The 14,166-nt window shown below is 40.2% G+C and overlaps 2 protein-coding genes across 3 annotated transcripts in view; both read right to left on the reverse strand.

Moving 5' to 3' along the window:
* Positions 1-14,166, reverse strand: part of LOC310716615 (hemicentin-2) — a gene marked incomplete at its 3' end in the record, with an annotated part of 325,208 nt that overhangs the window by 256,292 nt on the left and 54,750 nt on the right. The window lies entirely within an intron of this gene.
* Positions 2,071-14,166, reverse strand: part of trip10a (thyroid hormone receptor interactor 10a) — a 30,195-nt gene continuing 18,099 nt past the window's right edge. The window contains exons 10-15 of one of the 2 annotated variants that reach the window (XM_083524486.1): positions 9,796-9,819; positions 7,259-7,368; positions 6,915-7,047; positions 6,721-6,812; positions 4,081-4,214; positions 2,071-3,244 (exon numbers count right to left, since the gene is read on the reverse strand). In XM_083524486.1, the coding sequence (XP_083380612.1) occupies positions 3,093-3,244; positions 4,081-4,214; positions 6,721-6,812; positions 6,915-7,047; positions 7,259-7,368; positions 9,796-9,819 (645 nt within the window). In that variant the 3' untranslated portion in view covers positions 2,071-3,092. The remainder of the gene's footprint in view (positions 3,245-4,080; positions 4,215-6,720; positions 6,813-6,914; positions 7,048-7,258; positions 7,369-9,795; positions 9,820-14,166) is intronic. The other variant, XM_083524487.1, reaches the window with a different exon arrangement.

The following is a 14,166-nucleotide window of genomic DNA, read 5'->3' on the forward strand; positions in this document are numbered from 1 at the left end:
ATTACACAGCCTCATGGGGGAAATGCTAAACATTCAAGCAACTACATCTCAGAGGCAACTCCAAATAAACACATATGTGCTTAGGTTTTCAGGTTTTGATGGGGCAAGACATTAAAAATGCATAGCCTCAAACAAGACTAGCAAACTTTGCCTTCACTCTAGTGAACTAAATAAGCAGACCATTTAGAAAAATTAAATCTCACTCTTCTACATGAGGAAAAACGTGTATTGCTGATAACCATGTATCATAGCATCCCTTGCTCTTAACCAATAGCAGTAGATCTTACAAACAGAAATGCTTCTAATGATTTGCTATAAAACAAGTCACAAGTTCACTCCCTGAAAGTGATTGTAAACTAGTTCAATCTGGCAACTCCTCATGCAGTGAAATGTTTCTTGGAAGAATGTGGGGCAGTAGGATTTTTGTCCCAATGGGCAATCATCAAGCTGTTTAGCACCATTCACCATGGAGTCAACTTTCTTTCATGACCACAGATAAGGTGTAATGGCATACACATATCCCACATTTTGGACCCTAACCCCCCTTACAAAGATCTGTCTAGGACTATTATATGTCTGTTTAGAGTAGAGTAGAGCAGAGTAGAGTAGAGATTAGAGTTTTTATGTCATCTCAGGGTCAATAATCATTTGCTTTCTTATCTTTCTTGCTCCAATGATGGGTTCATATTTAACATTCTTTAATTCGTTGATCTTTTTTATCCCAGACAGGGTGGATCATGGGAACACAGTACAAAGCCAGAACATACCCCGAGTGGAAGACCACTCCATAGCACAAACACATTCACACAATAGTAGATGCTGGAACTGTACCTCCTGTGCCACCATCCAAGCAGCCAAGCTTCAGGGAGGTCTATACTGTTTATCTAACTTGGAACGGGAACCAGGTTTCTAGTAATATCTCCATTTGTTTTGCCTTTCATTGTGTTAGTTTCTGATTTATCTGAAACAGCCTCCGGTTTTACAGCATTGTGGATGCATTTTGAGTTCAAGATTTCAGCCTATTTAATCTTATTCTTAAAATGTAATGTGGAGCAACACTGCCCTCTGTGGGCTACATTTCTCCCTTCATTTTATGTAAACTATCAGGATGTTTCTATTGCACCAGTGTTCCTCAGATTGCACAGGTTGCTGTTACCATCCACGACAAACAGTTCAACCTTGAATTCATTAGCTTAGGAGACAAACGACTGGAACTACATGGCAAAATGCGTCTCCTGGTGGTGTGTCATGATCTGGACTGAGGAACACCAATTCTAAGAGTTTAGACATGTTGCTTTAAGCACTCAGTTGACAAGCATATTCGTGATGTGGATTTTTTTACAAACTGAGAATTCCAGCTATTCCATCAAGTCTTTGGGTTCGATATGAAGGAGACTACAGTTCCCTTCCTCCCCAGCAGAGGGAGCTTATGAGCCACCCCGCCCCCAAATTAGCAGGATTTGATATTTCTTGCTAATTTTTAGATTTCCATCATGAAATTTAGACATTAATGCAAAGATTAGGTCTTTGTGTCTAAGAGCAACAGATTGGATTTAGTGTCTTGGGTCTTACCTTGAAAGAGAACATTAATACAAAATAGCATTCACATTTTTTCAGGACAACAGAAGATCGAAGTAGTAAAGGTGATTCTGGGCCTATGGAATGTTTCAGAGTAATTTTATATCTCATAATAGCATTTTTTTTTTTGCATTATCTGCCATCTAGTAAGTGTTCCAATGAACTGACAATAAATGAAGAGATGAGCAACGATGGACATCCGTGGCTGTCGATGGCCCGCAAAACCTCTTCTTTCCCTCTCCAACGCAAGCAGTGAAACAAGACACCATGTGACCAGTCACCTGACCGGCGCAACTCATAAAGGAAACAAGATAACGCTCTTCCAGATTCCAGATTGTTTGGTTCACTTTTAACTAGTACAGAAATGAGCTGAGGCTGCACAATCTTTATTCCTGAAGCATAAAAATAAGACCAAAAAAAAAAAATTGGTGCTTCAATATCTAAAATATATTATTTTTTGATACATATATAAATACTTAAACGTGCCACATCTTTTTTTGTAGTTTTCCTTTTTTATTTATACCTTAGCTGCTAATAAACTGTGATTTTGCAGTGTGTGTGTGTGTGTGTGTGTGTGCACGCCATTAAAACTTGTACAAATGTGACCACACAAACAATAAATTATAATTTTTCAAGCATTATCGTATTTGTGTAATATGCAGCCAGGGTTTGTTAAAAAAAACAACAACAAACATAATTCAATTCTATGTATATCTGTATATAGTGATTGTCTTAAAAGCTTTGTACTAGAGAATGTGTGTGTGTGTAGCGTTTAAATTTTAGGAAGAAAAATATATATTTCTAAAACAAAAAAGGGTTAAACTGTATTAAATGGTTCATACGGCACACTCTCTCAAACATCCATACACACACTCGGTCCATGCGCATACAGGCAAGTGTTTGAGGAGGATTGATGCTCGTTTGGTCTTTGTGCTGTCCATTAAAAAGAAAAGTCGAAACGTGAAGGCCGAGGAATAACAGGATTCTGATGAGGACAGTGAAAAGCAAAGTGTTATGACTGACTAAGTTCCTCCTCCTGCTAGCACCAGACTTACAATTGCTTCTTGTTTTCTCATTCTCTCCACATACACATACACACTTGGCAAAAATGCGTGCTGTAGGCGTCTGACTTGCTCGTCTACAGCACTGAAACGTCCTCCTGTGGTTGGTCTTTATTTGATGATGGCAGAAGGCTGATGTCTCACAGGCCGAGCGAGACCCCAGACGGCATTTCGAGCATACAAGTGCTCGCTGCAACACGGGCGTCTAGATGAAGACGAGAAGGAAGAGGAGAACAAGGAGGTGGGGGAGGAGATAAAAAAAAGAGGAAAAACCTAACAACATTCCCATGCTCTTTCAGGCTGACCTGATGGGAATCTGTCAGATGCATAGCAGGTTCTTATCTATCTTCTACTCTCCTTCTCTCGAACTTTCACTCTTTGCAGTGTCTGTGCCAAATGATATGCCGTGATGATGGGGAGCTTCTCCTCGTGTCAGGGACGGTGCTGTGTGGGTCACTTGTTGAGTGTGATGTTGGCGTAGGAAGTGGGGATGTAGCCTTCGTCACCGTTGTTCCGCCTCACCCGTGTCCATCCGTCGCCTTTGTCCTCCTCCACCACGGCCAAGACCTCGCCCTCCTGCATGGAGATCGTGCCTTCGCTCGAGCCTAAACAGAGGAATGAGCACCAGCATTGTCAAATAATATTACTGCCAATATAAATTAATACCGATAGCTATAAATTAATACCGATATTTGATCCTAACTGGTTAATCACCCAATATGTTTATTTTTTTAATGGACACTGGATTAAAAAAAATTAATAAATTTATAAATATAATTATATAATTAATAAATAATACATAAGATACAGCACTCTTCATGCAGCACGCTGGTTCAAGTGTAAAAACAAACAGCACGTGATTCCCCTCTAGAGGCTGCTCTCGTAATGACAGCGGACCATTTCATCTGCTCCAGCAATGGACGCAACCTGGAAAAACTATCTGTATGGACTTTTTGCTGTTTGCCGATTGTTCCAGCAATCAACTATCTTTGCTGATTCTTTGGTTTTTCCCCCGATGAATGTCGACCTCTCCCGGGAAAGCTACTTTTATGAATTCGGTTTTGGAAAGCTATGAGCCACTGGGTTAAATCTGCCTTAAATATTTTCAAGTAAAACTACAATATTACAAATACAAAAAAAAATTAAATTGTGTACTTGTGATTTTTTTTCCCTATTAGTGATTTGGACACAAAATTTAACATTTTGGGACACAAGACATTCTTATGCCAAATGCACGAGATGAATGAGATGGTGGTTCTGAAATCCACCTTCAGAAACAGCCCTCTGCTGGGCTGTTAAAACCCTGGATACTGTACTCTGCAATCTCTAATGAAAATCTGAATACACTCGCCTTTCCCTTCCAACACAAAAAAAAATTTATTCAATGCTGCAAATATTTATATCTGTCTCCTGTATCGGTGTTATACCATCGGATTTGTACCTGGGAAGTTGTACAGAGCTGTGCACTGGCCGATGGGATTGGAGAGCTCCTCCTCCTCAAAGTCATCATCAAACTCTGCGTAAATGGCCTGAGAGGGGTCGGGGGTGCTCTCGTCCGAATGTGCACCATCAGGACTGCGGAGAGAAACGCGAGATAAGCTTGTGAGTGAACAAGGTTAAAAAAAAATATAAAATAAAAAAAAAAGCGATGAATACAGGAGTAACTAAGTGGAAATCATCAGTGTGTTGAAGTAATAATGAGGGATTAAATGATGTTCTACAATTTTACAATTAACAGATTAAACACCTTGAATGTTCTAGCTAATTTATTTTCAGTCAGTGATGTCGCATTCGCGACCAAAACATCTGGGAGAAAAGTTCTCTTTCTGCATTCAAGTGAGCTGCGAAACAGAGCCACGAGGAGCAAACTGAGCCAAAGGACAGAGATGTAGCACTGCAGAAATGCCATGTGTTCTGGAGATTCGCACGGAGGAACACGAGGAAAAAATGTAACACTATTCATATAAATCTAATAATTTATTTTTGTGCCTGTTCTGTTTTTTTTTTATTCTTTGTCATTTCAATGTACACTTCAGAAATATTTTTTTTGTTGTTGTAGTATTTCTAACCAATAAAATAATAAAAAGCATGTTTTCATCCCTGTGCATCTTTCAGCCTTTTCAGTTTTTGGATCATAAGCACCCTGAGTGGGAAACTTAAATAGAAATAGAACCCAAAGTAGCAATTTCACACCGATTCAGCACAGCAAATTGTTATAATGTGTGCAAAAGCAATGTAGTTTGTGCAGTTCTGCAACTGCATTTTAAACAGTCAGGTTTGTTTGTTCGTTTCTTTTAACCCCATTCTAGCATCAGTGGCTACTTCAATGGCAGGATCAAGGTGGGCATGATGAGACGTTATGGCATTTTTCTTTGGTCTTTCAGTGTAATGTTCCGTATTCTAGTACGAAATGGTATCGCAAAGCTTGGAGAATAGTTTCGTAACACGCCAACAGATGGCAGCACAAGGCGCCATGCACGGTCACAGGAAGCGCTGACCTTCAAAAGTCAGTAGGACAAAACATATCGTCCTGTGTACATCGGGAGATGTGCAACTGGTGTTATTCTGACCACGTGCTTTACTACGTCTGCGATTTCATCATGGACAGCAAAAAGTGACCAGATCTGTGGCACGGGGAAAACCGGATGCTCCACAACGACAATGCACTCCGTCACCAAGCTCTCCTTATTATAAAGAGAATTGAGACATCTTCCCAAAGACGAAGATCCGGCGCAAAGTCCGCCATTTTGACACCATTGTGAAGATTTAAGGAAAAAAAGCAGAAGGTGCTTGACATGCTTCAAAAAGAACACCTCCAGGACACATTCCAGAAGTGGCACGTACGCTGGGAGTCTATTGTTGTTCAAGGGGACTACTTTGAACGTGATAAGTGTGTTCATGTAGATAAAGAAAATACTTCATAGCAAACAGAGCAAAGCTTTTTGATACCACCTCGTATTTTCTTTGGGGATGCATTTTGAAAGATTCCTACATATGTACTTTCTGAGTAGGAAAGCTCCCTTGTGTATTGCAGTCCATGTGTTTTATGGTCATGTTTGTTTTAGTGATGACGTGTTGGGTTTTCTTCTCTGTACAACAACAGGAATGCATGTGGGAGTCTGTTTGGGTCTGGATTCGAAATGGAAGTTGAGGTATTGTCTTTGGTTTATAGTTGGGTTGATTTTGATGCAGCTTGTTAACTGTTGCACTGGTTCATTTCGTTTATTCGTATGTTTATTGAGTTTATAATTGGTTTGAGGTCTGATGTTAGGATTTTTCAGAATGACTCATTTTGAATGCTTCCTAAGCAGCAGTGTCTGCCTGTTCATTGCCACACAGTCCCATGTGGCTTGGTATCTAGCAAAAAATGGTTATAGTTTTGTCTCTGTAGGGAGTCCACTTTGAGTAGGATGTTGGTAATTAAGGGATGTTCAGTCTTTAGGGATCCAAGCGTTTCAAACAGTCAGGTCTTTTTTTGTTTCTTTTTTATACATGTAATATTACTCATTTTTAGCACACGTCTTGTTAGGTTTCACATCTCTTTGTTATTTAATTACACTGGCAGCCTACATTTTTTATTATAGGATTTACAAAATTCATGCCAGTTCTTTAGAGGTACAGAGGTTACTGGCTGCTCTCGAAACGCTTCACCGTGTAACACTGTAAATGTTGTAAATTAGACCAAATGCTGTCGATCTTCAAACTGTTTCTATTGTGATCCAAAGACGGACGTGAACTTTATTCTCAGTTTGTTTGCGCTTAGGCGCAGATGTAGGAAAATGTCATGGCTTTAAAGTGAATGGTAACGAAACAATCGTGTTATAGGGCTAGTAAAAATCAGGTCATGCCTGTATTATCGGTGAGAATTTAATCACACGCTCTTGGTTCATTTTCCGTCCACTTTAAACCAAGAGTATTTCTTTCGAATTTTTTGGATATAGTGTTTCATTGTGGAGAGCTTTTTCTGTCTTGCATTACATGGACTTCAGCCAGACTCTGCACACTGATACACCTTTGTTTTAATCCAGACATGAGCTGAGTGCATGTGTAATCTGGAGCTTGTCTCAGGGATAACACTGACCTGTATGCATTGTGGCCACCGTTGTTGTTTAGGGAGTGAGTGGAGTAACGAAGAGTCGCGTCTCCTCGTCCCCCGGCTCCTGCGAGCCATGACTACAGTATAGAAACACAACAATAAAGTGAGTGAGTGAGTGAGTGAGTGAGTGAGCGAGTGAGTAAAGACGTCTAAAGTTATCAGATGAACGCTTTCAGCACCTCGTATTTGTTAAGTTCCCCTCTGAGCTTTTCGATGTTCTGGGTAGTCTGTGTGATTTGCGGAGCCAGGCTTGCAGGGTCACCCATCTGGGGATTTTTCTCATAAACGTCTTTCATCTTTCCAAGAGCCTCGCTGCAGGAAAAACGAGAGAGAGAGTGTGAAAGAGAGAGTGATGGACAGGTGATCAGGGTGATCTCTAACTTCAGGCTCGCTTACCACTGAACCTCCTGAAATTTGCAAATACAATCCGGACCCTGATAAACCTGGCAGAGGAGGGTTCGACTTGCTGCGATAAGTTGTCATAGCAATGGTTGCCAGGGAAACTGTGTGCCACACTGCTTACCTTTGGTCTAGTTCCTTCTGCAGCTCCTTGCTGATGTCATCGATCTTCTGCTGAAGCCGTTTCCTCCTCTGCTCCGGAGGAAGATGACCAAAATCCTCTGTGGCAGCCGGCTGAGGAGATCGAAAGGAGATAGTGTCACTTGCACAGCGCAAAAGAAGGAAAATCCCTTACGCACACACACACAAGCCTAAATGAGATCTGACAGCAGACTAAACCTGCTAATGAGCAAAATCACCCCCCCATTTAAGAGTGCAAGAGCAGAAAACAGTTTACCACCGAGGGAACTCGTCTTCAATTATCCGGATAAACAGTAATCAACGCTAATGAATTTCTTAATTACTTCACGCTTCTTACCAACACAAGTCTCCTTTTAAAAGACAATGTGCAGGTTACAAAAAAATAGAGATTTAACCCGGAGCTCGAAATACAAACTGTTTTGGGTGTGAATGTTTAGATGAGAGTAAATCACCCTTTCCTGTTAGTCCCAGTCCCATTTATTCAAAAATAGCCCTAGATTGCTCAAAAATAAGTTGCTGAACCTGACAAAAGGGCTACATGGTCTACATTTGGGGTACAATTTGGAGGTTGACCGTGGATTTTACAGATATGGATAACAAGGTTGGTCCAGCAATCAACTACAGGTGCTGATTAATCTGCAAAACCGATGAATCGGTCGACCTTTAGTACAAATCCTTTTTTATTATAATTTTTTTTTTTTTTTATTAAAGAAGATCTTCAAACATATGCTATACAGTTGAGTTGCAAATATCTGTACTTGGAAAAGGTTTCCGGCAAGAAAAGATGTAAAGTGTAAAAATAACCCACTTCGATCCAAAACATTTAAAGATTTAAAGAAAGTCAAGCAGTTATTAAGTTAGACAAAAGCTGGTTTAAGTAAAAATGATCACAAACACTAACCAGGGTGCTGTGATGTGCACTTAGGGGCGATTATTTTCCTCAAAGTTGCCCTCTTATACCACATTCACATGTGCAGGATTTCCCCTTATCCAGACCGACTTACCTCATTTATACATTTATGAATTTGACGGTTAAGGGCTTTGCTCAGTGGCACAGCAGTGGCAGTTTAGTGGTGCTGGGATTTGAACTCGTAACCTTCCGATCAGAAGTCCAACATCTCATCCAATGAGCTACCACTTCCCAACAGCAAATTAAACGAACACATTGAACAAACATGGTACTTCTTTTCATCCGTTTATAGTTACATTTTAAAATTCTGGATCGTCCACAAAGCGCTGGTATCACTTACATTACAAAAGGCTACATAATTAGACAGATTTCTTTACAAGGAAACAGTAAAAAAACCTTCTGTTCAGACTCTCCCTTTTCAGAAAACTTGAGGCTGATGCTTTACTTTTTGTACCACTTCAGAATAAATGTTTCCTCACAGAAAAGTTGTACTACACACACTTTTGTTGTTTATGTGGCACCTTGGCCATACACTTCCCTCTGAAAGTTGTTACTACAGAAACTGTATTAGAGCAGGCACATTAATATAAACCTGCATCAGGGACCATTTTCGGAAAACTGAGGCATCTTGAGGTATAAGCAGAGGCATAAGAGGGCAGAAGGGTCAACAAATTAAAATTTCAATGGTTATTGGTCACAAACACAACTATATACAGTACGGTGTGCTGTGAAACGATTGTTTCGACTGTCCTGATATAATAATAATTTGCAGAAGCCAGAATTTAGTTCATGCAGGAAAGTAGAAAAATGTATTACAAAAATAATAAAATACAGAGATGAGTCGAAGAAACAATAGAGCTTGGCATACAAGTTAGAGAATTAGAGAACATTCATATCTAAAGAGAAATTACATTTTGAACTGAATCAGAATTTTTGCCTTTTTTTTTTTAAACCGTGCAGCTTTTGTTTTATGTTCTCTAAATGGTATGCAAACCTCCTTGCACTCAACTGCATTCAGCTTCCGTAATCTGGAATAAATGACATTCCCATATCATGAGTGTTTGTTTTATCTTTAGTGCGTGTCCTTTTTAAGCATGCTGTGCCAAAACATTTTCCACTCGAACACACCAATGGATTAAGTATATCTAGTGTCCAGGTGATAATTAATCCAAGGTGGCAAAGTCAACAAGCAAAAAAAAAAAAGAATTATTAGTCAGCTGTCAAACCAACAGCAAGTTTTTTCCATAAGAGTGGCCACAATTTTTTTTAAGGTAATGTGATCTTTGCTGAACTACTTGAACAGTGTGATAGCAGCCCATGATGGTGCACTACAAATAAACCCAGATGCCTGAAAAAGCTTCAGTGTCTGCCCCACTTCATGGCTGCCTATGCAACATTTATTTTCCACGAGTGTCTAGAACGACCCAGCTACTAATAATACTTAACCGCTTTGTGGGAATAATGCATAGGTGGCCATATGAAAAAATCTGTTTAACCTGCCCGTGTTTTTTATAAATAAATAATAAATACACCAAAAAACTGAGAGAATGTGAATTTTTTAACATCCCACACCACACCACACCACACCTAATCACCCTGATGTTTATTACCGTGATCCTCTCCAGGGTATATTTCTAAAAACACACACACACACACACACACACACACACACACACACACACACAAACACAAACACACACACACACACACGGTATGCCCGTTAGCAAAGTCACAACTATATTGTACACAGGTGAGTTGCATCAGTGGCCTTACAACATTGAGTGTTTTATTTCCCAATCATAAGACGATGGGGGAATCATAACAAGCCTCAAACGGGCACTTGACTGACCAATTGCTGCGCATGACCATTACTCAGGCAACTAAACGTCCTACAGATGCTCCTAAACGCCATCCATTCTCACTCACCGTTCTGCGGAGAGTCCGGAAGGACGAGATTCGTGGCTTGACTGTCTTATTGATCTCCTTCAAACAGTAGGACAGGGGATCCCGGGCAAACTTGGGGGAGGGGGGTCCGTTAGCGGGTGAGGGGGCGGGCGGTGTGGAGAAAGGCGTGAGTGGGGAGGAGGAAGGCTGGGGAAGGGCATGGTAGGGTGAGGTGGATGGGGGCCAACACCAGGAAAGCAACCCATGGAAAGGCAGGGACATGACGGCAGGAGGTGGTGAGGAAAGGGCAAAGGGAGACAAACACACACAAATGACAAAGGAACAAGAAAGACACCATCAAACACCATAAGCAACATCACAAAGCGAGGAACATGAGGCAGAATGACAGCTAGCCTCAACATAGCATTAAACACATCCCAAACCGAACACTAAAGCCCCACAGCTCAACACTAAAGCCCCACAGGAATGCCCCACAGCCCAACACTAAAGCCCCAAAGCCCAACACTAATGCCCCACGGCCAAACACTAAATCACCAATGCCCAAGCCCCACAGCACAACACTAAAGCCCAAAACTAAAGCCCGCCCCACATCCCATCACTAATGCCCCAAAGCCCAAAACTAAAGCCCCACATTAATGTCCCACAGCCAAACACTAAAGCCCCACAGCCCAAAACTAAAGCCCCCAACCCATGAACCCCACATCCCAACACTAAAGCCCCACATCCCAACACTAAAGCCCCAAAGACAAATACTAAAAAGATCCACACTAATGCAACACATCCCATAACTAAAGCCAAGCCCTAAAGGCCCACTGCACCACACTAAAGCCCCACACTAAAGCCCCGTAGCCCCACACTAAAGCCCTGTAGCCCCACACTAAAGCCCCGCAGCCCCACACTAAAGCCAAGCATTCAAAGCCCAGAAGCACCTTACTAAAGCTAATTACTAAAGACCCCAGTCAAACATTAAAACTAAACTCTAAAACCCCACATCCCAACACTAAAGCCAAGCACTAAAGCCCAGAAGCCCCATACTAAAGCCCTGCAACCTATAACTCAGTGTATTTCTAAAGCTCAAATACTTAAATCCAGCAGCCCATTAGTTAAAGCTCCAAAGCCAAACAATAAATAGAAAAAAAAAAGAAAAAAAAAATAAATGCCCCAATCTTAGAGCCCAACAATGCAACATCAGCAGGAAGGAACAAAGTGTGGCTTCACTAGCTAGACCTCACCATTCTCTCAACCAGGGAGGGAGGCCAAAGGAAAACACACAACAGCTGTAATTTATTATTTCTCTGCCTGCTCAATCAATACTTTGTTTTTCAAAGAAAAGCTTTACAGGGCATATTCATCAGTGAGAGCCCACAGACTGTACCTGGCTTCTGATATCACGCTGTTTCTTGACAAGTTGAACCAAATTGTGCCAGTCTTACTATGATCTGTGAAATGCAACTTCAAAAGGACTGTTAGCCCTCGCTCACTGACTGATAAAGTACTTCCTTCACAGGGTATTAGTGTGAAACAATAAGAGGTTTATTTCTGTTCAAAAATAACGTGACTAGACAGCAACAACGTTTTCAACAGGGAACAAAGGGATAGGGAAGTATTTATGTAAATTATACTTATGTTTTACAGAAACACAGGTCTATCTGGAGGCTTCAAATGATGGAAACATATACAAATATATCTCCTTAATACCCTGTAGAGCTTTATAAAATATATATAAAATAAAATAAGCTAATTGCAGAGCTTGGTTCTGGGAGGATTGCTGTAGCAGAGCCACACTTTGCCCGTTAAAAACTTACTTGTAATAACCAAATGGATAGCGTGCAACACTGCAATGGAATGACCAACAGTGAAACAAGTGCATCCCAGCCATAGTAAGGGGGCCATTAGCTCAGCTGAAGCTTAACCAGCTTTACTGGGTCTTCTCCTCATACAGCCTACATAACCCTAAGGGCTGAACACTTCCTGATATTTAATAATCTAACTTTCTAATAGCACATCTAATGACATTTTCACACTTATTTTTTTTATTGGCCTGAGTGTTCATTAGATTTTGTGAAAACAAACCACTTGGGTGGTCCAAATAACTGATTCTTTGGTCCTTTTAAAAGTGGCGGTCAGGGGCTTGCGCTAATGTATTTCGGCTCGATTCGCATCGGTTTTGGAAATGCTGCATGACATGTTCGGTTTAACTACCCGCGTTAAACGCTGCTATAAAACAGTATTGAACAACTCAAATTTTTATTGGATTGCAGCATTGTAAATAGCCTACCATCGTGCTGCAAGTTGAGAAGATTGCAAAAAAGATTGCAAGTCTAATACGGGTTTACAGGGCTTAAAAAATAAACTAAGATTTAGATTGGCTCTTTGCTTGCAGGTTATTACATGATGCGTCAAAATTACCCCCTGCCCTTCACTAAATAAGTACTGGCACCAGAGGAACCCCAAATCTTTCGCCTGCCATTTTATAAACCTGCGTACATAATTGAAATATATGTATATATTTATAAAAAATAAATAAAAAAAAAACACAAAAAAAAGCAAACCTGCTATTAAGAGCCCTTCCCAAAATTGAGCCCAGAATCCGTCCTTGGTGTGGACTTAAGTATTCAGGCTACGTGAGAAAACGCCTTAAGTATATATTTATATAAACTGGGTGATAAATATAACTTGTTTCTGCAGAGGAGAGACCATCTGAGGGACAACAACACTCTTATAAGCCCTATTCTGGTGTATGGAAGGATTTTTGAGGCTCAGCTGTGTTACTGATTAGATTCTGAGTAGCTGCATGGGACAGAGGCACGTGCTGACCAGGCAGAGCGAGCAGAGCAAAAACAGCAGACAGATAGAACAGCCAACATGTGCAAGCGGATGAAAGCGAAACAGGGGAAAAGTAAAGCCACGTCGGAGAAGGCTCTGTGATTGTCAATATTGGCATTTGATCCCTTTACTATACAATCAGTCGAGTCAGTACTAGGCCGAGCGAGGAGGACGAGGTTCCAATACTGACCTTCCAGTAGAGGAGACAGAGAGCACTATGCTGTGCTTGCTGGCAAACGCCTGAATGCGTTGTCACATGGCAGCAAGAAGATGAATGTGCTCCCTGTTGTTGCCTCAGACTCATTCTCACGGGATTTCTTACCCACATCATCTAAGTTAGCCAGATGCCACTGCAGCGATTGGCTCTGATACAGGACATTGCAGGAAGGTATTGTGGCCATTGCTGATTTTTTTTTAGTGCAAAAACAAATGATCGCACAGCCAGAGAGAGCCATGCAAAAGAAGGGTGCTGGCTAAGGATTTGTGCGTGCATGTGCAAATGCTTGTGTGATTTGTGTTTGTTTTAAAGAAATGCAAGAATGGGAGGGGTTTCAAGTTCTTCGAAAACCATGCAAAGACCATTGCTTCTGAACAGGACTGACAAGGGCACGAGCTATAAACTGCCCTTAGCGTATCAGATCACACAATAGAGTTTCACCTTTCTAATTTCACATTATCTGTTTACTGCCTTGAAAAGCTTCTGGATTTTACATGTATGCAACACAATTAGGGCTGCAATCATTACAGGACCAAACTGACACAGATTATACAAAATATATATATGTTTTTAACATGGTCCATTTTTAAAAACCCATGAGAGTGTATTTGGGGTGATGTTGCAGAAAGCATTAGCAACAATGTCATGCAGATGGTTGCAGGCATGACAGGAAATTAGGTTTGTTAGATATGTATAAGATACAGATAGAAATTGTTAGTCTGCTATTAACAGTCCTCAAAAAAATAAAAAAATTATTATTATTTATATATATATATATATATATATATATATATATATATATATATATATATATATATATATATATAATTTTCCTTTTTGAAAACATAAATAATTAGCTAAGACATGTTTGCTCGAAAATAATTTTTTTTTTGTAGAGCTTTTTGACTAAAGCAGCTATGATGATGATAATAATAAAAATAATAATAATAATAATAATAATAATAATAATAATAATAATAATAATATCTTAATCTGTAATTCATAATTTTATTGAAATTAGAACTAATAAAAA

Source organism: Silurus aristotelis (assembly GCF_946808225.1).
Source record: "Silurus aristotelis genome assembly, chromosome: 21".
Taxonomy (NCBI): Eukaryota; Metazoa; Chordata; class Actinopteri; order Siluriformes; family Siluridae; genus Silurus; species Silurus aristotelis.